The sequence below is a fragment of the Cherax quadricarinatus genome, chromosome 98 (assembly GCF_038502225.1).
Source record: "Cherax quadricarinatus isolate ZL_2023a chromosome 98, ASM3850222v1, whole genome shotgun sequence".
NCBI classification, from domain to species: domain Eukaryota; kingdom Metazoa; phylum Arthropoda; class Malacostraca; order Decapoda; family Parastacidae; genus Cherax; species Cherax quadricarinatus.
The window spans coordinates 8,545,243-8,571,310 of record NC_091389.1 but is presented as its reverse complement, the minus strand read 5'-3'; the positions used below and the strand labels follow the sequence as shown (position 1 = coordinate 8,571,310).

The 26,068-nt window shown below is 41.0% G+C and overlaps 2 protein-coding genes across 30 annotated transcripts in view; one reads left to right on the top strand and one right to left on the bottom strand.

Annotated features, from left to right (window-relative positions):
- LOC128702468 (tigger transposable element-derived protein 1) overlaps positions 1-26,068 on the bottom strand; it is a 490,624-nt gene that overhangs the window by 304,766 nt on the left and 159,790 nt on the right. The window lies entirely within an intron of this gene.
- Positions 1-26,068, top strand: part of cora (erythrocyte membrane protein band 4.1 like coracle) — a 139,065-nt gene that overhangs the window by 46,654 nt on the left and 66,343 nt on the right. For 10 of the 17 annotated variants that reach the window (XM_070105301.1, XM_070105303.1, XM_070105304.1 and 7 more), the window contains 7 exons: positions 1-35; positions 3,994-4,233; positions 9,614-9,816; positions 11,567-11,719; positions 12,452-12,637; positions 19,006-19,184; positions 21,672-21,689. The exon at positions 1-35 is cut by the window's left edge and continues 136 nt beyond it. In XM_070105301.1, coding sequence (XP_069961402.1) covers positions 1-35; positions 3,994-4,233; positions 9,614-9,816; positions 11,567-11,719; positions 12,452-12,637; positions 19,006-19,184; positions 21,672-21,689 — 1,014 coding nt within the window. The remainder of the gene's footprint in view (positions 36-3,993; positions 4,234-9,613; positions 9,817-11,566; positions 11,720-12,451; positions 12,638-19,005; positions 19,185-21,671; positions 21,690-26,068) is intronic. The other 7 variants (XM_070105299.1, XM_070105302.1, XM_070105315.1 and 4 more) reach the window with 2 other exon arrangements.

The following is a 26,068-nucleotide window of genomic DNA, read 5'->3' as shown; positions in this document are numbered from 1 at the left end:
TCCTCGATGGCACCGAGTGTGAGGTGGCAGTGGAAGTGAGTGCTTGCTCTGTTGTCTTTATAAGGTGTTGAGAGTCGGCTCCTGGCCATAGATCTGAAAGTGGCTGTTGAGGTACAGTAAAATAAATTGGATAATCATGTTTAGCGCTAAACCCACTTGGTTCATTCAGCACAAGACGTGGTGGAGACTTTATCCTCTGTCTGTTGAATGCCAGACAGACACGCTTCCTATTTGTACTCTCCTCAAAAAATAATTGGAGAATGCTGTACTTTCTGGTACACTTGAACAGGTTTCTACTTTGCAATAAAAGAATTCCTACACGAGAGGCAAGTGCTCTACTCCAGCCTCCAGGTGCTGCTTTTGTTGCGGCAGCAGCAGCATCGACAACAGCAGAAGAAACAGCAGCAGGTGTTCCACCATGGAGGATATTGGCACTCTGCTGCTCAGTACTTGCCTATTTGTGGTTGCAAGGGTCAAGTCATAGCTCCTGGCCCCACCTCTTTGCTGATTACTACTAGGTCCCCTCTCACGAGCTTTATCATACCTCCTCTTAAAGCTGTATATGGATCCTGCCTCCGCTACATCACTCTCCACATGGTTCCACTCCCTGACAACTCTGTGACTTAAATACAGTGGACCCCCGCTTAACGATCACCTCCCAATGCGACCAATTATGTAAGTGTATTTATGTAAGTGCGTTTGTACGTGTATGTTTGGGGGTCTGAAATGGACTAATCTACTTCACAATATTCCTTATGGGAACAAATTTGGTCAGTACTGGCACCTGAACATACTTCTGGAATGAAAAAATATCGTTAAGCGGGGGTCCACTGTACTTCCTAACATCCCTGTAACTCATCTGAGTCTTCAACTTCCAGTTGTGACCCCTCGTTGCTGTGTCCTCTTGTTGCGTCCCCCCCTTGTTGCTGTGTTACCTCTCTGAAACATCCTGTCCCTATTCACCTTGTCAATTACTCTCGGTATTTTATATTTCTTTCCTGTGTCATCAGTGTCATATTGTGTGTGCTGCTTTTGCCAGCTGTGGCAACACTGGCAGATAGGGTTAATACTGACATAAGAGGCTTCCGTTGGGGTCGTTTTGTGGCGGCAGCAGTGACTAGAGCTTCATCATGCTGGTGGTTGTGGTGAAGCCATATCAGTGCGAGTGTGAGTGTGTGTGTGCGCGTGTGCTCGATCACCTATTTATACTTGCCTATTTGTGGTTGCAGGGTGTCAAGACATAGCTCCTGGCCCTGCCTCTTCACTGATTGCTACTAGGTCCTCTCCCTACTCCGTGAACTTTATCATACCTCTTCTAAAATTATGTATGGTTCCTGCCTCTACATCACTTGCCAGACTATTCCACTTCCTGACAACTCTGACTTAAGAAATACTTCCTAACATCACTCTGACTCGTCTGAGTCTTCAGCTTCCATTTGTAACCCCTTGTTTCTGTGTCCCATCTCTGGAACATCATGTCTCTGTCCACCTTGTCAGTTCCTTGCAGTATTTTGTATATTGTTATCATGTCTTGCCTAACCCTCCTGCCCTCCAATGTTGTCATGCAGATTTCCCTTAACCTTTCTTTGTAGGACATTCCCCTTAGCTCTGGAACTAGCCTTGTTACAAACCTTTGCATTTTATCTAATTTCTTGACGTGCTTGACCAGGTGCGGGGTTCCAAACTGGTGCTGCATACTCCAATATGAGCCTGATGTACATGGTGTAGGGTCTTGAATGATTCCTTACTGAGGTATCGGAACGTTCTCAGGTTTGCCAGGTGCCCATATGCTGCAGCAGTTGTCTGGTTGATGTGTGGGGGGGTGTAGGAAGGAATGTGGGGGGGGGGGGGGGTTGAATGAGAGGACGTATAAAATGAATGGATGGATGACTTATAGATTGATGCCTGGTTGAATGGATGGGTGATACAAGGAGAGAGTAAATGGGAATTGTGTTGGAAGAAAGAACAGAACTTCAAGTTTTGGCAAGATGTGTTAGAGTGGAGTAGAGGAGCAGGGGTATGGGGAAGTGGAACAGAATTCTTCCTCCGTAAGCCATGCGTGTCGTAAGAGGCGACTAAAATGCCGGGAGCAAGGGGCTAGTAACCTCTTCTCCTGTATAATTTACTAAATGTAAAAGGAGAAACTTTTGTTTTTCCTTTTGGGCCACCCCGCCTTGGTGGGATACGGCCGGTGTGTTGAAAGAAAGAAAGAAGAGTAGGAGGAGGAGGAGAGGAGCAGCAGGGAATATATATTGTGTGTATAAGAGTAGGAGGAGGAGGAGGAGAGGAGCAGTAGGGAATATATAAGAGTAAAGGGATGGACTGAGGAAAGGGAATTTTGTTGGGAGTGTATAAGAGTAGACAGGCAGGGAGGAAAATATTTGGAATGCAGTTGCCTTTTTTTAATTCATATTCATGTTTAAGGTTAAAGGATGAGAGGTAGGTTTGTGGTGTGCCATCTTCAGTACAAGAGGAGCCTTGGTGTTTAAACTTAATTGGTTCCTAGGTGGTGTTGGAACTGGGGAAAGTTCGATGTATTAAACAGTATTCCTCCAGGCTTTAATTATCATCCTCACACACTGGAGGATGTTGAACTGACGCTTCCAAAAGTCTCCGAGAGTCAGGTCAGTGTCAGAGGTCACTTCAGAGCGCTTTTGAAACTGTTTTCCTGTAAAGTTTTTTTACAGCTGAATTTTAAATAAGTCAGCACGTTTAGATATTCAAATAACAGGTCGATTTTTTCAGAACAAAATTGTTCAGACTGGTTTGTTCGAGGTCCAGTACATTCAAACACTGACGTTCGACTCTATTTAGTTCATAGTTTAATTTGAGCCCTTCATAGGTGAAGGATGAAACCAAGAGACCCTAAAATACAAAAATTGCTTCTCTGCACAAAGACTGCAGTAGACTTGTCACAAAAAAAAAAAAATCAATAACAAAAAAATATCTTGGTGGCAAAATGTCAAATTACAATTTTCTTTGGAAAAACATGACCTAGACAACACAGTCATGGATTTAAGGTAGGAAGAGCATGCTTGTCGAAACTACTAGAACATCGGCAGATCTGTGAAAACTTTGGAAGAAATCCGAAACTCTGAAATGGTGTGATGGATATTGGAAACGTTGCCTAAATAAGTGTATAAGTTTGTAGTTGAAACTGGACCACAACCTCTTCCTGTGATGGATATGAGCCAGTGGGCTGCCAGCAGTAACAGCCTAATTGAACAGGCAGCCAAGAGGAGCCTGGCACCAGGCTGGAGTGTGGGTAGAAAAACTGGAAATAAGTGAGAGGCTTACATTTGCACTGTGCTGTTGGAGTGTGACCGAGGTAACACCTGTGAAGGGATTCTGGGAGGTGGGAGGTACAGTGAGTGTACTCTGACAGAGGAGTGGAATGAAGGGATTCTGGGAAACCGGGTAGCCGGACTGAGTCCTGGAGGTAGAAAGTACAGTGAGTGTACTCTGACAGAGGGGTGGAAATATTCACAGTTTTGAACTGTAGTATCAGCACCTCTCTGGCAGGACAGTAATGGAGTGAGTGATGGAAGTGTTTCTTCTATTTTTGGGTCACCTTACCTCAGTGGGAGATGGTTAGTGTATTGAAAAATATGTATGTATTTGCATTGAACACTCCTTGATTACGTTTCTTACTCTTAATTTTAAATTTTCTTGTGCAGATAAGGTGGAGGAGCTTTTCTTGAATACCCCATATGGGTTTAGCTCTTTTCTGAATGTTGTATGATTAATTATTATACCTAAAGACCATATTTGTATAGGTATACCTTTGAAGAGTTTTGAGAGTTTAACTACTCTCAGAGCCTGGCCGTGGGGGCCAGGCTCGTCTGGTGATTGCCTGATCAACCAGGCTGTTGCTGCTGGAGGCCCGCTGCCCCCACATATCCATCACAGCCTGGTTGATCTGGCAAGTAGGTTTTGTGCGAGAGTTAGTGCGTTCATATACGCTTTTCACACGGTTACTCTTTCATCCAACAGAAAAAGGCCAAGGGTATAGACTTGCTGACAAGCATCGCAGATCGCATCAACCTCCTAGAGAAGGACTACTTTGGTCTAAGCTACATCGACCACAACAACACTACTAACTGGCTCAACCTTGAGAAGCGGATCTCCAAGCAGGTCAAGGGACCGTGGGAGTTCAAGTTTGAGGTGAAGTTTTACCCTCCAGACCCCACGCAGCTTGCTGAAGATATAACTCGATACCAGCTCTGCCTCCAGGTGAGAAGGCGGCACAGTCCTTCATGGCCGAGAAATACTTTACAGGGACGAGATTTTATAACGAAGTTTATTTCACTTAGGACGATTTGATATTTTATCCTGATAACATTTTGTTTGGGGTAATTAAATTTTAACAGTGATTATGTGCGAGTGAGGTGAAAGTGTTGAAAGATGATGAAAGTACAGTGGACCCCCGCATAACGATCACCTCCGAATGCGACCAATTATGTAAGTGTATTTATGTAAGTGCGTTTGTACGTGTATGTTTGGGAGTCTGAAATGGACTAATCTACTTCACAATATTCCTTATGGGAAAAAATTCGGTCAGTACTGGCACCTGAACATACTTCTGGAATGAAAAAAGTTCGTTAACCAGGGGTCCACTGTACAGTGGACCCCCGCATAACGATTACCTCCGAATGCGACCAATTATGTAAGTGTATTTATGTAAGTGCGTTTGTACGTGTATGTTTGGGGGTCTGAAATGGACTAATCTACTTCACAATATTCCTTATGGGAACAAATTCGGTCAGTACTGGCACCTGAACATACTTCTGGAATGAAAAAAGTTCGTTAACCGGGGGTCCACTGTATTTTTGTTTTGGGGATTTTTTCTTTTTGGGTCACCCTGCCTAGGTGGGAGACGGCCGACATGTTAAAAAGAATATATATATATGAAGTATACTGTATACTAGAGTACATTTTACTTGGGGTAATTAGGTTTTTATCCAGGTCTTTAGACTACAATTTGTTCATGGCAATCCATTTTTTATCCTAACCCTTAAACTGTCCAAACATAGATCTACGTTCACATGCGTAGCGCTCCAAAAGTAGCTCTATGGTTTTTACATATTTTCAAATCTAAAAAAAACAGTAGATCAAAGTTTTTTTTTTACACTTTCAAAAAAAAAAAAAAAAATCTACGTTATTTTACATGCTTTCAAATGTTGAGAAAACGTAGATCTACGTTTGGACAGTTTAAGGGTTAATCATTAAGTAACCCTAACTTTTATACAGTGCCCCTTTTTTTTTTTTTTTTTTTTTTTTACACGTTTTCAACCCCTCAAGGAAGGTTCCTTGATGTTGGTGAGGGGCTCTTGATTTAGGGAATTGGATCTGTGTTCCAGTTCCCCGAATTAAGCCTGAATGCCTTCCACATCCCCCCCCCCCCCCCAGGCGCTGTATAATCCTCCAGGTTTAGCGCTTCCCCCTTGATTATAATAATACACGTTTTCAAATGTAAAACAAAAAAGATCTACATTTTTTTTACATACTTTCAGATGTTGAAAAAACGTATATATACGTTTGGACCGTTTAAGGGTTAAAACTTCACAAATCACATTACGGAGAATGAACACTGAAACAGACCTTCTCTAATTCAACCTCCAATTTATCTAACTTATTTTTATAGATTTATATGCTTTCCATGTCATTCTACTTTGATCCATTCTCTCTAAATGACCAAACCACCTCAACAACCCCTCTTCTGCCCTCTGACTAATACTTTTATTAACTCCACACCTTCTCCTAATTTCCACACTCCGAATTTTCTGCATAATATTTACACCACACATTGCCCTTAGACAGGACATCTCCACTGCCTCCAACCATCTCCTCGCTGCTGCATTTACCACCCAAGCTTCACACCCATATAAGAGTGTTGGTACTACTATACTTTCATACATTCCCTTCTTCGCCTCCATAGATAACGTTTTTTTTTTTTTTATTATTTATTATCACACCGGCCGATTCCCACCAAGGCAGGGTGGCCCGAAAAAGAAAAACTTTCACCATCATTCACTCCATCACTGTCTTGCCAGAAGGGTGCTTTACACTACAGTTTTTAAACTGCAACATTAACACCCCTCCTTCAGAGTGCAGGCACTGTACTCCACATATACCTCAACGCACCACTCACCTTTTTTCCCTCATCAATTCTATGATTAACCTCATCCTTCATAAATCCATCCGCCGACACGTCAACTCCCAAGTATCTGAAAACATTCACTTCTTCCATACTCCTCCTCCCCAATTTGATATCCAATTTTTCTTTATCTAAATCATTTGACACCCTCATCACCTTACTCTTTTCTATGTTCACTTTCAACTTTCTACCTTTACACACATTCCCAAACTCATCCACTAACCTTTGCAATTTTTCTTTAGAATCTCCCATAAGCACAGTATCATCAGCAAAAGTAACTGTGTCAATTCCCATTTTGAATTTGATTCCCCAAAATTTAATCCCACCCCGCTCCCGAACACCCTAGCAATTACTTCCTTTACAACCCCATCTATAAATATATTAAAAAACCATGGTGACATTACACATCCCTGTCTAAGACCTACTTTTACCGGGAAGTAGTCTCCCTCTCTTCTACACACCCTAACCTGAGCCTCACTATCCTCATAAAAACTCTTTACAGCATTTAATAACTTACCACCTATTCCATATACTTGCAACATCTGCCACATTGCTCCTCTATCCACTCTATCATATGCCTTTTCTAAATCCATAAATGCAATAAAAACTTCCCTACCTTTATCTAAATACTGTTCACATATATGCTTCAATGTAAACACTTGATCTACACATCCCCTACCCACTCTGAAACCTCCTTGCTCATCCGCAATCCTCCATTCTGTCTTACCTCTAATTCTTTCAATTATAACCCTACCGTACACTTTTCCTGGTATACTCAGTAAGCTTATTCCTCTATAATTTTTACAGTCTCTTTTGTCCCCTTTCCCTTTATATAAAGGGACTATACATGCTCTCCGCCAATCCCTAGGTATCTTCCCCTCTTTCATACATTTATTAAACAGAAGTACCAACCACTCCAACACTATATCCTCCCCTGCTTTTAACATTTCTGTCATGATCCCATCAGTTCCAGCTGCTTTACCCCCTTTCATTTTACGTAATGCCTCACTTACCTCCCCCACACTTACATTCTTCTCTTCTTCACTCCTAAAAGATGGTATACCTCCCTGACCAGTGCATGAAATTACTGCCTCTGTTTCTTCCTTAACATTTAAAAGTTCCTCAAAATATTCTCGCCATCTACCTAATACCTCCATCTCCCCATCTACTAACTCCCCTACTCTGTTTTTAACTGACAAATCCATATTTTCCCTAGGCTTTCTTAACTTGTTTAACTCACTCCAAAATTTTTTCTTATTTTCATTAAAATTTCTTGACAGTGCCTCTCCCACTCTATCATCTGCTCTCCTTTTGCACTCTCTCACCACTCTCTTTACCTTTCTTTTACTCTCCATATACTCTGCTCTTCTTATAACACTTCTGCTTTGTAAAAACTTCTCATAAGCTACCTTTTTCTCTTTTATCACACCCTTTACTTCATCATTCCACCAATCACTCCTCTTTCCTCCTGCCCCCACCCTCCTATAACCACAAACTTCTGCCCCACATTCTAATACTGCATTTTTAAAACTATTCCAACCCTCTTCAACCCCCCCACTACTCATCTTTGCACTAGCCCACCTTTCTGCCAATAGTCGCTTATATCTCACCCGAACTTCCTCCTCCCTTAGTTTATACACTTTCACCTCCCTCTTACTTGTTGTTGCCACCTTCCTCTTTTCCCATCTACCTCTTACTCTAACTGTAGCTACAACTAAATAATGATCTGATATATCAGTTGCCCCTCTATAAACATGTACGTCCTGGAGCCTACCCATCAACCTTTTATCCACCAATACATAATCTAATAAACTACTTTCATTACGTGCTACATCATACCTTGTATATTTATTTATCCTCTTTTTCATAAAATATGTATTACTTATTACCAAATTTCTTTCTACACATAGCTCAATTAAAGGCTCCCCATTTACATTTACCCCTGGCACCCCAAATTTACCTACTACTCCCTCCATAACATTTTTACCCACTTTAGCATTGAAATCCCCAACCACCATTACTCTCACACTTGATTCAAAACTCCCCACGCATTCACTCAACATTTCGAAAAATCTCTCTCTCTCTCTCTCTACACTTCTCTCTTCTCCAAATAATAGCTGTTATATCCTTTTACTCATGTGCAAGTTGTATTACTACTACTACTACAACTTACATTACTACTACTACTACCACCACTACTATTACACCTCACTCTTAAGCCTATATATACCCTGTGTCCATGTATTGTTTGTAACGGCTTGACAAAGTTCCTGGAGAGCGAAACGTTGCCACAATAAAACTGTCACATTAGTTGCACTTGTGTCCTTTTACTTTACGTATTGTTGGTAATTCTACCAACTTTATTACAATCTTACTATATATATAGAAATTTTATGAAACGGCTGATTGTACATGCTCTGTATAAGAGCTGATTGTACATGCTCTGTATAAGAGCTGATTGTACATGCTCTGTATAAGAGCTGATTGTTGTACATGCTCTGTATAAGAGCTGATTGTATATGCTCTGTATAAGAGCTGATTGTACATGCTCTGTATAAGAGCTGATTGTACATGCTCTGTATAAGAGCTGATTGTTGTACATGCTCTGTATAAGAGCTGATTGTACATGCTCTGTGTAAGAGCTGATTGTTGTACATGCTCTGTATAAGAGCTGATTGTACATGCTCTGTATAAGAGCTGATTGTACATGCTCTGTATAAGAGCTGATTGTACATGCTCTGTATAAGAGCTGATTGTTGTACATGCTCTGTATAAGAGCTGATTGTACATGCTCTGTATAAGAGTTGATTGTACATGCTCTGTAGTTAATCTTGTGTTAATAGAGATGTAGCAAGACATTAGCTCACAAGCCATTTCTTGCTAGACTGCTTTCTCGGTGCTGCTGACGAGATGGTATCCAAATTTGCTTCCTCTTCTGGGTGTCATTTTGTTATGCAACTTGAATGTGTTAACCTGCGACTCGCCAGTCAAGTCTTGGATGTGTCTGTTATGTGGTAATAATTATTCTTGAGAAACCAGGTATCATGTTACTTTTCTTAGATGAAGAATTAAATGTGTACAACATCTGGGTATTTTTATTTGTAGACATTTTGTCATCCAGTGGCTTCGTCAATACAAATTCCAGGACATAACGGGAAGAGGGTAATCAGCCCCTCAGCCTGGAACTCCAGGACCGACTACCTTGTCTTTTGTACATGGTTGTACATGGTTTTGTACATGGTTGTACAATGTACAAAAGTCAAGGTAGTCAGTCCTGGAGTTGGAGGCTGAGGGACTGATTACCCTCTTCCTATTATGTCGTTGAATTTGTATTGATGAAGCCAATGGATGGCGAAATGTTTACAAATCGAGATACCCAGATGTTGCATATGCATCTTAATTCTTCTTGTAGGTATTGTATGCCAGTCTTGTATAACTAACTTTATTTTGCAACAGGTACGGCAGGACATTTTGACGGGCAAGTTGCCCTGTTCGTTCGTCACCCATGCCCTCTTAGGTTCGTATATGGTGCAGGCAGAAGTGGGCGATTACGATGCCAAGGAACACGTTGGCACTAGTTATCTCTCAGAATTCACCTTTGCGCCTAATCAGAATGCTGAACTGGAAGAGAAGGTTGTTGATCTACACAAGACTCATAAGTGAGTAAATCTTACTTTTATATAAAAAAAAAAAAAAAAAAAATTCTTTGAAGTAGGTTGGTATCTGTTAAGGGGTTCTGAGGATTATCTTCCATGGCCTAGTCTCACACCTGGCGTCCGAGGTTGGAAATGAAATATTACAGAATTAAGAACTATCGAGAAGCATGTAGGAAAACAAAAGTACAGTATAACCCCTGTATCCGTGAATTTGGTATCCATGGTTTCAGTTATCCATGATTTACCATGGTCCAAAAATGGCCCTTAATTTTGCTCAATAATGGCCCTAAAGTGCAAGTAGTAGTGAAGCCATAAAATGTTTCCCATCGGTGAAAAAGTCCTAATTCTTGACTTAGTGTGTAATTTATCAATTAAAACTTATCATGAGTATGTATGTCAACAAAAAGCTACTTACATATAGGGTTTGCTACTATCCACGGTTTCAGGTATCCACGGTAGATCTTGGTACGTGTCCCCCACGGATTACTGTATGTGTATTCTGAATGTAAGTACAAGTTTATTAGAATTACTTGTCATTATAATTGAGACAGAAAGACAAGATCTGCAATCCTGTTAGTGAAAAAAAAAAATTATGTTTAATTTCTCACTTAATTTGAGTGGATGGTAGTACCTCCCTGGCTGGTTTCTGGTAACAGTCAAATAGGTAGCAGCTATACAGGGAGGTAATGTATTACCCTCCTGTTATACAAGTCTGGAATGAGAGCTTTTCAGATGTTTTGGTTGGTAGATAACCATCCAGGATGGTACTATCCTCACGTCATGTAAGTATTGAATGAAAGCTTGTTTTGCAGTGACAGTAGGTTGCTAGATAGTAACCATCTACTTCGTTGCTGTATGTGGAACAGTTCTGTTCCACATCCTTATGGCAAGACAGTAGTGCCTTCCTGGAAATCTTACAAGCTTGTAAGATATTTAGTATTTTCAGTAGTTAAGTTGACAGTAGCCATCCAGTGAGGTACTACCTTTCAGTTATGAAGGTGGAGGTGAAGCTCATTAGAAGTGTTGATCTTTTCTTTCTACATCCGTGACAGCTCTTGCTATATGAGTCATTGAGTTTTAATCCTGCACATCTCCCTAACAAAGTAAGTCATGACTCACGAAATCGTAATGACTCGATTGCAAACAAACCATACCGCGGGTGGGGATAGAACCCGCGGTCAGAGAGTCTCAAAACTCCAGACCGTCGTGTTAGCCACTGGACCAGCTAGCCACAATAAGATTCGTCCAACTAGGTATATTTCTACACCATAGGAAGGTTAGCATAGGCACCACTGTGACCACAAATGCAAGTTTTTTACAGACGAATCTCTAGCTAGCGTTGCCGTGACGAACTCTAGCTCAAGGTTTTTTTTTAAGTAGCAGTCGTATATTAGTGTGGATAAACTGGATCTGGCTAACACATATATAGTTTATCTACATTAATTAATAACTGCTTGCACGCTAAAGTAGGGGGTTTGGGATATTTACTGTTCAGAGGGACTTCTAAATTGTTGTATCTGTGCACCTCTAGCAAGACAGTGATAGTGTAAATGATGGTGAAAGTGTTTCCTTTTCGGGTCACCCTGCCTTGGTGGAAGATAGCCAGCATGTTAAAAAAAACTGCATTTGATATTAATTCATATTGTTAGTTGGAAAGTACCGAATATGCATTTATTGCTGTGTTTGTCTCTTAGAATCTCCAGTAACTTTAAAAGTGGTGCATTAATGCTGATTTAATTTCCTTACTGCACAGAGGCCAGACACCGGCAGAAGCAGAACTCCATTACCTAGAGAATTCAAAAAAACTGGCAATGTATGGTGTGGACATGCATTCAGCGAAGGACTCAGAAGGTGTTGACATCATGTTGGGTGTGTGCGCATCTGGGCTCCTTGTCTACAGGGACAAGTGAGTGCTTCCCAGTGTGGATCTTTACTCAGGTTATGTCAGATACAGTGAACCCTTGATTTAAAGGACTTCCATATAATGGACTTCTAAAATATGGGTTAAAATATGCTGGGTCAGTTGATTCAGAGACAACGGACAAAGTCTGCTGTTTTACAGATTTGTCTGTTATTGTTATGTTTCTGGAAAAATGTTGCAAATGATGCTTGTTGGTGGAAACCTTGTATCTACTGGCATGCAGTTGTGTTATTAATATTACAACATTCACACACAAAATACTACATACTTGGATTATCAGATTTGGCTGTGTTGAGTGTTTATAGTCAATGCTTTGTTTTGTGTGTGTGTGTGTACACACACACACACACTTACCTTTTTGTAGCTGCAGTAATTAATTCTGAGATGGTGGCCCTGCCTTTTAAATTGCCACTATTTGTGGACCCTGTTATACATACTCTTAGAACTGTGTATGGAGTCTGTTTCCATCACTTCCTCGCCAAGATTGTTCCACTTCCTTACCACTCTCGAGACTGAAAAAGTACTTCCTGACATCCCCGTGATTCCTGTTCCTACAAGCAGTTTCTTGCCTCTCAAACATCCTGTCCTTGCTTTCCTTATCACTTCCCCTGAGTATTTTGTATGTTGTCATGTTATTGTGTCTGTCCTGTGCATGCTGAGTGACCCACATGGTCAAAGTGCTTAATAAGTGTCACCACTACTACTTCCACTTTTCAGACTACGCATCAACCGATTTGCTTGGCCCAAAATACTCAAAATCTCCTACAAACGCAGTAACTTCTATATCAAAATCCGGCCTGGGGAGTTTGAAACCTTTGAATCTACGATTGGCTTCAAGCTGCCGAATCACAAGGCTGCCAAGAGGTTGTGGAAGGTGTGCGTTGAACACCATACATTCTTCAGGTATGTTGGTGTATGATTCTTAGTGTTAATGTTGATAGAATTACTGACAGTATGTTAAGTAAAAGGACACAAGTGCAACTAATTTGACATCGTAGCAACGTTTCGCTCTCCAGTAACAGCTTGACAAAGCTCCTGGAGAGCAAAACGTTGCCACAATAAAATGTCACATTTGTTGCGCTTGTGTCCTTTTACTTAATATAATCTTTGGTGTTGTTTTCTCTTCTTTCCCCAATCTACTCTTCTCGTACACTCGATATGTAAAACTTACTAATACTTTTGTGTGATCAACAAAAGGATCAGCATACAGATTTTGCTGTTTCAAGTCATATCTAAACTGCCATATCTGCACTCCTGTGTGAAGACAGTGTGAATGATGGCAAATTTTTTTTTTTTTTTCAACCCTGCCTCAGTGGGAGACAGCTAGTGTTTTTAAAATAAAATTGCAGAATGGTTGGATTAGGTTTCTTAGTGATGGTGCCAAATACAAATTATCATATAAACAGTTAAATTAAATAATTTGACTTTCTTTTTCCTTGTCCTGATTCTTCAGTTGATCGCATTAGTGTATGCTTAAACAAGTAGGTATCAACGTAATTATATTGGGTGTTTGAGAATCAACATGTGAAATTATCATGTGTTACAAGAGCTTGAAACAGTAGATGTACTAGCCTCACACAAGTAAACTTTCTAGGGCCTTCCCTCTCAGCTGTTATTCCCACCTCACGAGGAAAGAATACTGTACAGTTTTAAGGGAGAAATTGTATGAAACTGTAAGGGGGAGGGTTCTTCAGAGATATTACCAAATCACTGGGTAGGAAGGAAGCCTTTGAGAGAAGTACAGCAAACCATGGAACTCTCCTTTAGTCCAAATCCTGCTGATTCAGCCTTCTTTCTACTCTACCATGACAAGTCTCTCATCCTGTTAGCAGTAAGACACCCAACCTTCCAGCACACTTTTCACCACCACGCTCCTTACTCCCTGCCCTTTTCTCCATGTTTATTCTCCTTTCCCTCACCCCTGAACCATAAGCTGTACAGACATGTACTGGAACATCCTGATCTTATTGCATGCTCTTGTGGGAATTGGGGTCAAGATATAGAAGATGCAGTCTTCTGCAACACCTGATACTGTGCAGTGTGGAACCTACACAGCACAGTGGTACACTGCAGTGTGGAACCTACACTACACAGTGGTACACTGCAGTGTGGAACCTACACTACACAGTGGTACACTGCAGTGTGGAACCTACACTACACAGTGGTACACTGCAGTGTGGAACCTACACTACACAGTGGTACACTGCAATGTGGAACCTACACTGCACAGTATCAGGTGCTACAGAAGATTGCATCTTCTGTAGCACCTGATACATGAAGAAAGACAGAGGAAAGGGAAAGTAGCCATGGTAATTAAGAAGTGTGTTATCCCAGACTCCACTGATTGATGAACTTACAAGGAATACCTGAATGCAGTAGAGCAGTGTTTCCCAACCTTCCTACACAAGTAGGCCACATTTGATGGTCAAATGTGTGATGAGGACTGCATGGTTTTGTTGACACTATGCAGTGTGGAATCTAATTAAAAGTGAATTCATAATTTCATGTGCAGGCCATATCCATTTCCTAGAACGGCCACGTGCGGCCTGCAGGCCGCAGGTTGGGGACCCCTGAAGGAAGATTGAATGAGCAGAGTTTTTTTGCACAGGACACTTGATACAGATACTTTGGATCAGAATAAGGATGAACTCTTTTAAAAGCTTCACTAGCTAAAATGTTGTAGTGATAATAAACATTACTTTAGCTGAAGGCTGCTTCCTGGGGTCAGTGTCCCCTAGGACCGACCCCAGACTGGGTTTCCTGTGGATTAAAGTGATTGGTAAACTAGATACTGACTTAACACTGGGCTTCAAACATCTCAATACGACTGAAGAAAAGGGATAATGAATATCAATTGCAAGTTCAGAAGCAAGTCCAAGAGCTGGAGTTCACCCCTCTATTCCTTTTAAATAATTTTTGATAAGATACGTGCTACAGTTAGGTGTCTTTATTGCTTGGCGTTTTTTTACTTGGATGCATTTCTCTTTTGCCGAAAGTATTGACTGACCTTTTATTTAAAGTATTGTATGGCGGACAAATAATTAATAAGATATGTCAAAATGAGACTTATTAAAATGATTTCTACTTGTATGAGGTTTTATTATTTACAAATACAGGTACTTATTAAAGATCATGTAGGTGAAATGTTGTCTAATGAAGATCTTTTGTTGCATGTGTTTTTAACGTAATTAACCTCACAGTTCGAAACATTTGATAAATGCAATAACTACTTTCCTCCCTTCACTCTTTTACACTCAGATGAAGAGAGGTAATTACATGTACATGATTAAACATTACTAGTATATATCTTCCGCTGGTTTGTCAGACTTGAGTCCTGGAGGTGGGAAGTACAGTGCCTGCACTCGGAAGGAGTGGATTTTTTTTTTTTTTTTTTAACAAGTCGGCCGTCTCCCACCGAGGCAGGGTGACCCAAAAAGAAAGAAAAAACAAAAAACAAAAAGAAAATACTTTTATCATCATTCAACACTTTCACCACACTCACACATAATCACTGTTTTTGCAGAGGTGCTCAGAACACAACAGTTTAGAAGTTTTTTTTTTTTTTTTTTTTCAACAAGTCGGCCGTCTCCCACCGAGGCAGGGTGACCCAAAAAAGAAAGAAAATCCCCAAAAAGAAAATACTTTCATCATCATTCAACACTTTCACCACACTCGCACATTATCACTGTTTTTGCAGAGGTGCTCAGAATACAACAGTCTAGAAGCATAAACATATAAAGATACACAACATATCCCTCCAAACTGCCAATATCCCAAAACCCCTCCTTTAAAGTGCAGGCATTGTACTTCCCATTTCCAGGACTCAAGTCCGACTATATGAAAATAACCGGTTTCCCTGAATCCCTTCACTAAATATTACCCTGCTCACACTCCAACAGATCGTCAGGTCCCAAGTACCATTCGTCTCCATTCACTCCTATCTAACACGCTCACGCACGCTTGCTGGAAGTCCAAGCCCCTTACCCACAAAACCTCCTTTACCCCCTCTCTCCAACCCTTTCGAGGACGACCCCTACCCCGCCTTCCTTCCCCTATAGATTTATATGCTTTCCATGTCATTCTACTGTGATCCATTCTCTCTAAATGACCAAACCACCTCAACAACCCCTCTTCTGCCCTCTGACTAATACTTTTATTAACTCCACACCTTCTCCTAATTTCCACACTCCGAATTTTCTGCATAATATTTACACCACACATTGCCCTTAAACAGGACATCTCCGCTGCCTCCAACCGTCTCCTCGCTGCTGCATTTACCACCCAAGCTTCACACCCATATAAGAGTGTTGGTACTACTATACTTTCATACATTCCCTTCTTTGCCTCCATAGATAACGTTTTTTGACTCCACATATACCTCAACGCACCACTCACCTTTTTTCCCTCATCAATTCTATGATTAACCTCATCCTTCATAAATCCATATACGTATAAAGATACACAACATATCCCTCCAAACTGCTAATATCCTGAACCCCTCCAGGACTCAAGTCCGGAGATATGTTGCAGTTTCTAAACTATTATTGGCACACCTCTGGCAAGACCATAATGGAGTGAATGATGATGAAAGTGTTTCTTCCTTTTCAGGTCACCCTGCCTCAGTGGGAAGCGGCCGATGTGTTAAAAAAAATATATATTTGTATTGGGATGTTATGCTTTAATCACTTGCTATAGTCTTTTGTGATTTTTATGATTTTTTTTTTTTTACACTAGTGAATTTACTTACTGAAAGGATGTTCTTAACTTGTTTCAAAGATCATCTGTATCTAATTTGAAGGTATACCTAAGAGTATGCCTATTAGAATAACACATCACTGATGAGTTTCAAGAGTTTTTCTGCTGTGGCCCAGTCTAAGACCAGACTTGCCTGCCATGTTTTGGTTGAACCTAGAGCCTTTGTGTGCTGAGGGCACTATCACTTGTGTATGCCATGTTATGGTTGAACCTAGAGCCTTTATTTGTGAGCTGAGGGCACTCACTTCTGTATGCCATGTTTTGGTTGAACCTAGAGCCTTAGTGAGCTGAGGGCACTATCACTTGTGTATGCAAAGTTTTGGTTGAACCTAGAGCCTTTGTGAGCCGAGGGCACTATCACTTGTGTATGCCATGTTATGGTTGAACCTAGAGCCTTTATTTGTGAGCTGAGGGCACTCACTTGTGTATGCCATGTTATGGATGAACCTAGAGCCTTTGGTTGTGAGCTGAGGGCACTATCACTTGTGTATGCCATGTTATGGTTGAACCTAGAGCCTTTAGTTGTGAGCTGAGGGCACTATCACTTGTGTATCATAAAGTTGCTTGCAAATAGCAGTCATTCCTGTTCCTTGGCAGGAAAAATCAGTCGGGGTTGCACTAATTACAAAGGGACATTTCCAGTAATAGAGGAGGATTATTTATGGTACTGTCAGTGGTTGGTGAGAAATATATTTTTTATTAACACATCAGCCGATTTCCCACCAAGGCAGGGTGGCCCAAAAAAAGAAAAACTTTCATCATCATTCACTCCATCACTGTCTTGCCAGAAGGGTGCTTTACACTACAGTTTTTAAACTGCAACATTAACACCCCTCCTTCAGAGTGCAGGCACTGTACTTCCCATCTCCAGGACTCAAGTCTGGCCTGCCGGTTCCCCCGAATCCCTTCATAAATGTTACTTTGCTCGCGCTCCAACAGCACATCAAGTATTAAAAACCATTTGTCTCCATTCACTCCTATCAAATATGCTCATGCACACTTGCTAGAAGTCCAAGCCCCTCGCACACAAAACCACCTTTACCCCCTCCCTCCCAACCCTTCCTAGGCTGACCCCTCCCTGCCTTCCCTCCACTACAAATTTATACACTCTCAAAGTCATTCTGTTTTGTTCCATTCTCTCTACATGTCCAAACCACTTCAACACTCCCTCCTCAGCCCTCTGGATAATAGTTTTGGTAATTCCACACCTCCTAATTTCCAAACTATGAATTCTCTGCATTATATTCACACCACACATTGCCCTCAGACATGACATCTCCACTGCCTCCAGCCTTCTCCTTGTTGCAACATTCATCACCCATGCTTCACACCCATACAACAAGAGTGTTGGTACAACTATACTCTCATACATTCCCCTCTTTGCTTCCACAGGCAAAGTTCTTTGTCTCCACAGACTCCTAAGTGCACCACTCACCCTTTTCCCCTCATCAATTCTATGATTCACCTCATTCTTCATAGACCCATCTGCTGACACGTCCACTCCTAAATATCTGAATACATTCACCTCCTCCATACTCTCTCCCTCCAAACTGATATCCAATCTTTTGTCACCTAATCTTTTTGTTATCCTCATAACCTTAGCCGGCATGAATTACACTGAACTGTCTGCAGGTTGTGCTGAAGGGAACACCAGTCAAGGATTAGCCTTTTAATACCCATAATACAGTAAACCCTCAATGTAATGGACTTTGAAAATAAGGGGCAGAAATCCACTTGGTAAATTGTACTTTGAAGTGTACTCTATTTGCAGTGTTGATTGTGGTATATTTGTAAATTGTGTATGCTGTATCCCTTAACTTCGTGTGTGTGTCTTTCTGTCTGTGTGTGTCTGTTTGTGTGTGTCTGTCTGTGTGTGTGTCTGTCTGTGTGTGTGTGTGTGTCTCTGTCTAGTTAATGGCCCAAGTTGGACCAAAATGTCGCCTTAATTTTTTCTCATGTAGGGGTTATTTGTGTATTGTTCCAGTCATGGTATTGTGACTTTGTTATTTACAGTAGAGTACTCAGGGTCTATTTTTTATATTTTTTAACATACCAATTTAATGAACACTTGGACACTTATCCCCCTCCATTAGTTCCTTATTGAGAGTTTGCTGTATTTTGTACAGATGCTCCTTGCTTTACGATGGTTCAACTTGCCATATTTTCACTTTACAATGATACAGTAGGGATGCACATTCAGTAATCAAGATGTTTTTGCTTGTAAGGTAGCTAGAATTGGAAATGGATCAAGATCTTCATCAGCTTGTTTGTACTTAGGCTGGTATTTAGTTAATTACAGTAATTATTTATTTATTTGGTGACAGTTATTTATCATATATATTCGACTTAGGATATTTTCAACTTAGGATGGGTTCATCAGAACTTAACTCCATCGCAAGTCAAGGAGCACCTGTATAGTGATTACTTAGCAGTTGTTGGGTGTAACACAGGTTTGTCGTTGACTGGTGTTCCCATCAGCACTCGTCAGCAGCTCCTGCCTTTCATCCTATTTGCAGATTAATGACCCCAGAGCCTCCCCAGAAGCAGGGTCTGTGGCCGCGCCTCGGCTCCAAGTTCCGTTACTCCGGGCGCACCCAGTACCAGTCCCGCATGGCAGCCAACCTGAGTGACCGGAACAACCCCGAGTTCGAGAGAACGCTCAGTCGCCGGAAACTGTCATCGCGAAGCATGGATGGTAAGACTAGAAAGAAACTCCTGCGTCACCACCCAGAGTTTACTTTAACCATTGCTTTGATCTGTTGAGCTCCCTTTGCTGCAAGCTGAATTTGTGTAGGAATTAAACTTTGTGTATAGGCCAGTTCAGTAATGAATATTGCATTTGACTCAGTCTGTTGCAGCATTACCCTTATCTAGCACTAAATGCACTATGGCCAGTGTAGATAAGTTCATTTCTTGCTTAGTGTAGTTAATTACTAATTTTTTCTAAAAAATAATTCTTTCTAGTTTAGCTTACATAGTAATTCTTATCTTTTTTAGTCGTTTTATATTTTTCATCTCTCCTTCCTCCACGGTCTTCACCTCCAAAGGTACTGTACCTGCAATCTGTACGTCTGTTCCCGACCCCAACCAAATGTTTTGGAGTAGGGGTGAATGTTTCTCGTATTTCATCTTCCTCCATGATCTTCACTCTACAGAAGTACCAGCAATCTGTACGTCTGTTCCTGGCCTGAGACAAACATTCTGACAAGGCTGTTAAAATGTTTGTATCATGTATTTAAATATAGCTTCTTCCCGTTTGGTAATTGTGGTGGATGTGAGACAAGTCACAAGTGAGTTTATGTGAGAGATCTTCTCTCACATCCTGGTATTTCAGAATCTTAGATCAATTACTGTCTTTGTTTTGGCTGTGAGTGTTTGCTGTTCTGGTAACATACCCTGCTTCCCTTCAATTTATTTTCCAGGTTTTTATATATACAACGATAAGGAAAGTTTCTAAGCATGTTAGCCGATCTCCCCTTGCTGCAGTTTTTTTTATGAAGAATTGCACCTGCAGCACCTGGGTAGTATTGTTTGAGGATGTTCAGTTCAGTACAGAGATGGTGTGTGAAGACAGAGGATGAGGTAATCAGTTCCTCCTCAGCCTTGCAGGTCTATACACAAGGGCGGATAGCAAATGGCATATCTGTTGAAGAGATCTATGTCCAAGACTGAAATAGCCAGATTTCTCTTGCCAGTGTCTAATTATTTTGTGCTGCTCGACTTAGTGGTTCAACTTACGATATTTCAGCTTTTCGATGATGCAAAAGCAATTAATTTTGAGATGAAACTTCAGATAATTAGCCAACATGAAAGTAACAAGTCCGTAACTTGTATTCATTTGTTTACTTTTCAGTACTGGTATTTGGTTCAGTAATTATTTATTTATTCAGTGACAGTAGTTATTATTTATTTAGCACATCATATCAGCTTAGGATATTTTCAACTTACAATGGGTTTGTCAAAATGTAACCCCATCGTAAATCAAGGACCACTTGTAGTTATTGCAACATAGAGAAAAACCAACAGAAGGAGACAAAGGAAAATGGGCAGAATGCTTATCTGCAAGAAGTGTGTTTACTCTGGGGTTTCTTAGTGAGTTCTCAGATGGATGCAGTTTCCATGTCATTATCATTGTGATCATCATCCATGTTGCCCTCTGGCCATGAAGATGACCACTTGGGTTATCATCCATGTTGCCCACTGGCCATGAAGATGACCACTTGGGTTATCATCCATGTTGCCCTCTGGCCATGAAGATGACCACTTGGGTTATCATCCATGTTGCCCTCTGGCCATGAAGATGACCACTTGGGTTATCATCCATGTTGCCCTCTGGCCACGAAAATGACCACTTGGGTTATCATCCATGTTGCCCTCTGGCCACTAAGATGATCACCACTTGGGTTATCATCCTCAAAGTCATTGATATTATTATCACAACCACGATTGTTACTACCACCGGTAGTTGGTGTTTGGCTGCAAGTTTACAAATGGTTGGAAAAAAACAGTGAAACCTCGATTTCAAGGACTAGTAGGGGAAGGAGGGTGCTCGATAATGGTGCTCATCCACTAAATTTGATAATAAAACTATTCTTGATTGTAACAATAGTTGCCAATGCTGGAAATGAGATTTTGTTTCTGAAACTAATTTTCCCAGGGAATTGTAACAGTAATAGACAATACTGGAAACAGCAGATTTTCTCTCTTGTTTCTGGACTTTTTCTGTATGGATTTTTTCTGTTAAACCTGAAATCTGTTAAATTAAGGTCATTTAAATCGAGATTTAGCGGGAGACCTTTTATCGTTAGGTTTCACCAATGATAGGCATTATCGAGTACTTTATATAATGTGTATTTTAGGTGAAACACTGTAATGATAAAAGGTCTTCTTTGTGTGTCTTCTATCACCACCACCAGTTCTCACCACCACCAGTCTTCATCACCATTGTTATTGCACCACCACCACTGCTGAAACCACTACAAGCACTACCACCACCACTGCTGGAATCACTACAAGCACTACCACCACCACTCATCACCTTCACACAGCCTCAATTCCACACTTTCATTTATCATATAATAATGTGTTAAGTATTTCTCTTGATTTCCCTAACCAGCATAATGTATCTTATTTTTTTTTTTTTTTTATTTTCTCCGCTGCTGCATCACGTCACATTTGCTAGCCTACAATATCATGGAGGGTCAGTGGTTGTTTTAAGCATGTACAGTGCATACCACATTTTGTATTAGCCTTTTTATGTATACGTAGCATATATACGTACAGTCATACCCCGGAATTCCCTTGCTTCGTAATCCGCGTAATTTGATCGCAGAACATTTCAGCAGAAGGCTATTTCGGGATAGCCTCAATCATTTACGTATTTTCTTGGTTCATATTTTGTTTTTGCTTGGAATGTGACCTCTACACTGATAGCCGACTCTTAGAATTTCATTCTGTTTGCAGTCTTTCTATGAATGTCAGTATTAGACAAATTAGAGCAATATAGAATGAGATATTGCCTTTAACCATTTAAATCATTCATGAGGACTTTCCTATTACCTGTAGTTTCTGGATTTGCATCACCTCCAGGAACCTAAGCACCACGAATTACGGGGTTAAACTGTGCGTTATTTTGTTGAGTACGGTAGCCTGTAGATTTCCCTAGTTTGAATGGTAGTTTCGAGCCCATTATTAGCGACCCTTTACAGCTGTAGTAGTTTTGCCCTTGGCTGCCGTTTTACTTAATTGAGCCAAGATTTGTTAATTCAGTTTAATGTATCTTTTTTATTGGGGGTTCTTAACCCAGGGTATCCATACCTCTGTGGGATATGGGCACCAAATAATGGGGTATGGGACTTAAGCTCTGAAAAATTTGCCAATTTCCAGTAAATGATAAAATTGTTATGACTGTCTTTCAGTTAAGAGTGTTAGTTTGGCAAAACACAAGTTTAATGTCTAAAGAATGAAGAGAGTTGAGATTAGAAAGATTGGAAATACACCTACCATCCGACTTACGACCTGCTCGACTTACGACCACTCAACTTACGACCACTCGACTTACGACCACTCGACTTATAACCGTGTTTTTTATGCCAAATTTCTGGGAAATAAACCAGTATTTGTGTTGTACACAGTGTTTATCCTAAACCTTACAGTATAAAACACAGTACTAACAACATAAAAAGTAAAGTAAAACATGAAATACCAAAATAAAACAAAATAAAGTCATTACAAAAATGTTTTGTTGATATTCAGTAGTAAAGTTCGACTTACGTCCATTTCGACTTACGACCGGTTTCTCGGAACCGAACTTGGTCGTAAGTCGGATGGTAGGTGTATAGGGACGGCAGAGAACGGGATTTCTCCCTACTTTTCATTTAATTGTTCTGTTGCTAGCTATCCATATGTAAAGTAAATCCAGTCTATTGACATTTGAAGTCATACTGGTACCTAAGTCATACAGTGGACCCCCGGTATTCGATATTAATCCGTTCCTGAGAGCTCATCGAATACCGATAATATCGAAAACCGTGTCAATTTTCCTCATAAGAAATAATGGAAATCAAATTAATCCGTGCAAGACACCCAAAAGTATGAAAAAAAAATTTTACTACATGAAATATGCAATAGAATAATTACAATAACAATAAAATAATTGACACTTACCTTTAATGAAGATCTGGTGATGATTGATGGGATGGGAGGAGGGGAGAGGTGTTAGTGTTTAGAAGGGGAATCCCCTTCCATTAGGACTTGAGGTAGCAAGTCCTTTTCCGGGGTTACTTCCCTTCTTCTTTTAATGCCACTAGGACCAGCTTGAGAGGCACTAGACCTCTGTCGCACAACAAATCTGTCCATAGAGCTCTGTACCTCCCGTTCCTTTACGATTTGTCTAAAATGGGCCACAACATTGTCATTGTAATAGTCGCCAGCACGGCTTGCAATAGCTGTGTTAGGGTGATTTTCATCCATAAAGGTTTGCACTTCAACTCACTGTGCACACATTTCCTTAATTTTTGAGTAGACACAATGGATTCCACAACTGGTATAGGCTTCTCAGGGTTAGCCCCAAACCCTTCAAAATCTTTCTTAATTTCCATACTAATTCTCACCCTTTCTACCATAGGGTTGGCACTAGAAGCTTTCTTGAGGCCCATGGTGACTTATTTTGCAGAAACAAGCACCAAACACAGTGATAATATGGATAATATGAAATGTACTGAATGTATCCTTAGATGCGCGCACACTGGCTGGCTTGTAAACACTGGCACACAAGGGGCAGTTCAGGCCACACATGGACAGGTCTCATACGAATCGTATCAAATACCGGGTTTTCAATCGAATACCAAGGAAAATTTTTTGCGATATAATGCATCGAATACCGGATTTATCGAATACCGATGCCATCGAATACCGGGGGTCCACTGTACTGGTACCTAAGAGAAGTCATACTGGTACCTAAGAGAAGTCATACTGGTACCTAATAGTCATACTGGTACCTGATAGGACTGGTGATGACGTGGATTTCGACAGTTTGGCGAAGGGGGTAGGGCATGTTACATTCATTGGGGGTCTGTAATTGTAAAAATAAAAAGGTTAAGAACCCCTGTATTCTATGACATGGTTGTTTAAATGTAGAATGCTTGACATATCCCTTATCTATTTTGTGTGTTAGATTGCAAAACCAGTTTGTGAAGTCGCCCCTTTCTTGGTGGTTTGTGTGTGGTTGTTATCGAAGGTGTGAATGTGGGCATCACTTGGCTTGAATTCTTGTGGAAGTTTTTATACAGTAACGAGTCTCAGTACTGAGGCCGGAACAGTTGACAAAAAAACTCAGTTTCGAGAGGAAAATGTAGAGGAACGAAAAGACACAATGCCGTGCTGCAACAATACACACACAACCTGCACATAGGAGAAAGAAACTTATGACCACGCTTTGGTCCGACTAGGACCATTTCTTTGCGACTAGTTGGTAGTCCAAGTCGGACCAAAATGTCATATTAAGTTTTTCTCCTATGTGCTGGTTATTTGTGTATTGTTCCTCTTTTAGGCTCTTTGGTGTGGATTATTATACTCATGGAAGAGGAGGAGGAGAAAAGAGGTGGAGGAGGGAAAAGAGGTGGAGGAGGGAAAAGAGGTGGAGGAGGGAAAAGAGGTGGAGGAGGGAAAAGAGGTGGAGGAGGGAAAAGAGGTGGAGGAGGAGAAGAGAGGTGGTGTTGTCAAGGGATAAACATTGAAAGCACGTTGGTTACAGTTGAATCAAACTGACGTAAGGTAGGGGGTAAGTTTCAAGAGTGTCTTCATTAGAGTTATGGCTATAAGAAAGGAGAGCATTATTTTTTCTCCCAACTTGCACCTTGCTTTGTGAAAGTTGTTTGTAAGCGGAGCAAAGAAGGGAGTGAGAGAGAACACTTAATTCATTGTGGCCACATTCTAGTCAGTGTTTCTCCAGCTTCCTCTAAGTATACCAGAGATCCAGAGTGAGATCTGCTGCTGATGCTGCAGTCACTGAAGTTACAAGTTCTGGTGAAAACACTTGTGCAATACCTGGGTTGCTTTACTTGAAGATGTTTCACCATCCAGTGGTTTTTAAGCAAGCACAATGCTGCAACCAGCTGGGAATCGAACCTGGGTTCAGTTAGCCCAGCTCCTGGGAACCAGGCTAACTACCTGATGCCTTAACCCATTTATATTAATAATATACATTTACTACAAGTACATGTACAAGGTCCTCCATGGGGAAGTGGAACAGAATTCTTCCTCCGTAAGCCATGCGTGTTGTAAGAGGCGACTAAAATGCCGGGAGCAAGGGGCTAGTAACCTCTTCTCCTGTATATATTACTAAATGCAAAAGGAGAAACTTTCGTTTTTCCTTTTGGGCCACCCCGCCTCGGTGGGATACAGCCGGTGTGTTGAAGAAGACATGTACAAGGTATACAGGCCTAGCTGACATGAATGACATACTTCTATGTAGAAAGCCATTTGTTATGCTGAGCGTTTCAGGCAAATTAGGTCAGTTTTGTCCCAGGATGCGACCCACACCAGTCCACTAACTCCCAGGTACCCATTTTGCTGATGGGTGAACATAGATAACCGGTGTAAAGAAGCATGCCCAATGTTTCTACCTTCACTGGGAATCGAACGCAGACCCTCGTCATGTGAAGTGAGGGCTTTAGCCACCAAGCTACAGGACACTGACCACCATGCTACAAACACCGGGGTTTGCTCGGTTACTAGGAGCCGGGATAATTGTCCCGGGTTCAATTCTCGGCGGCTCGCAGTATTGTATTTGCTTAGATGCACGGGCAGATGAAAATTGTAAAAATAAATACGACAGACAGTGGAAGACAAGGTAATCAGACCCTCAGCCGAGGAGTAAGTGATAAGTTACGTAGTCTGGAAGTAGTTATTAGAGCTTCCGGGAGCTCTGGGTTCTTTGCCAGAATAGTTACATTTAACCCTCTGTATCTGATGTACTAGTACGCACTGCTGTTGCCAGTTAGTGATCATTTTTTCACCAAATTCAACATGCCATAAATCAAAAGTTTTTATCATATTTTGCTCATGTTGGTCTATTTG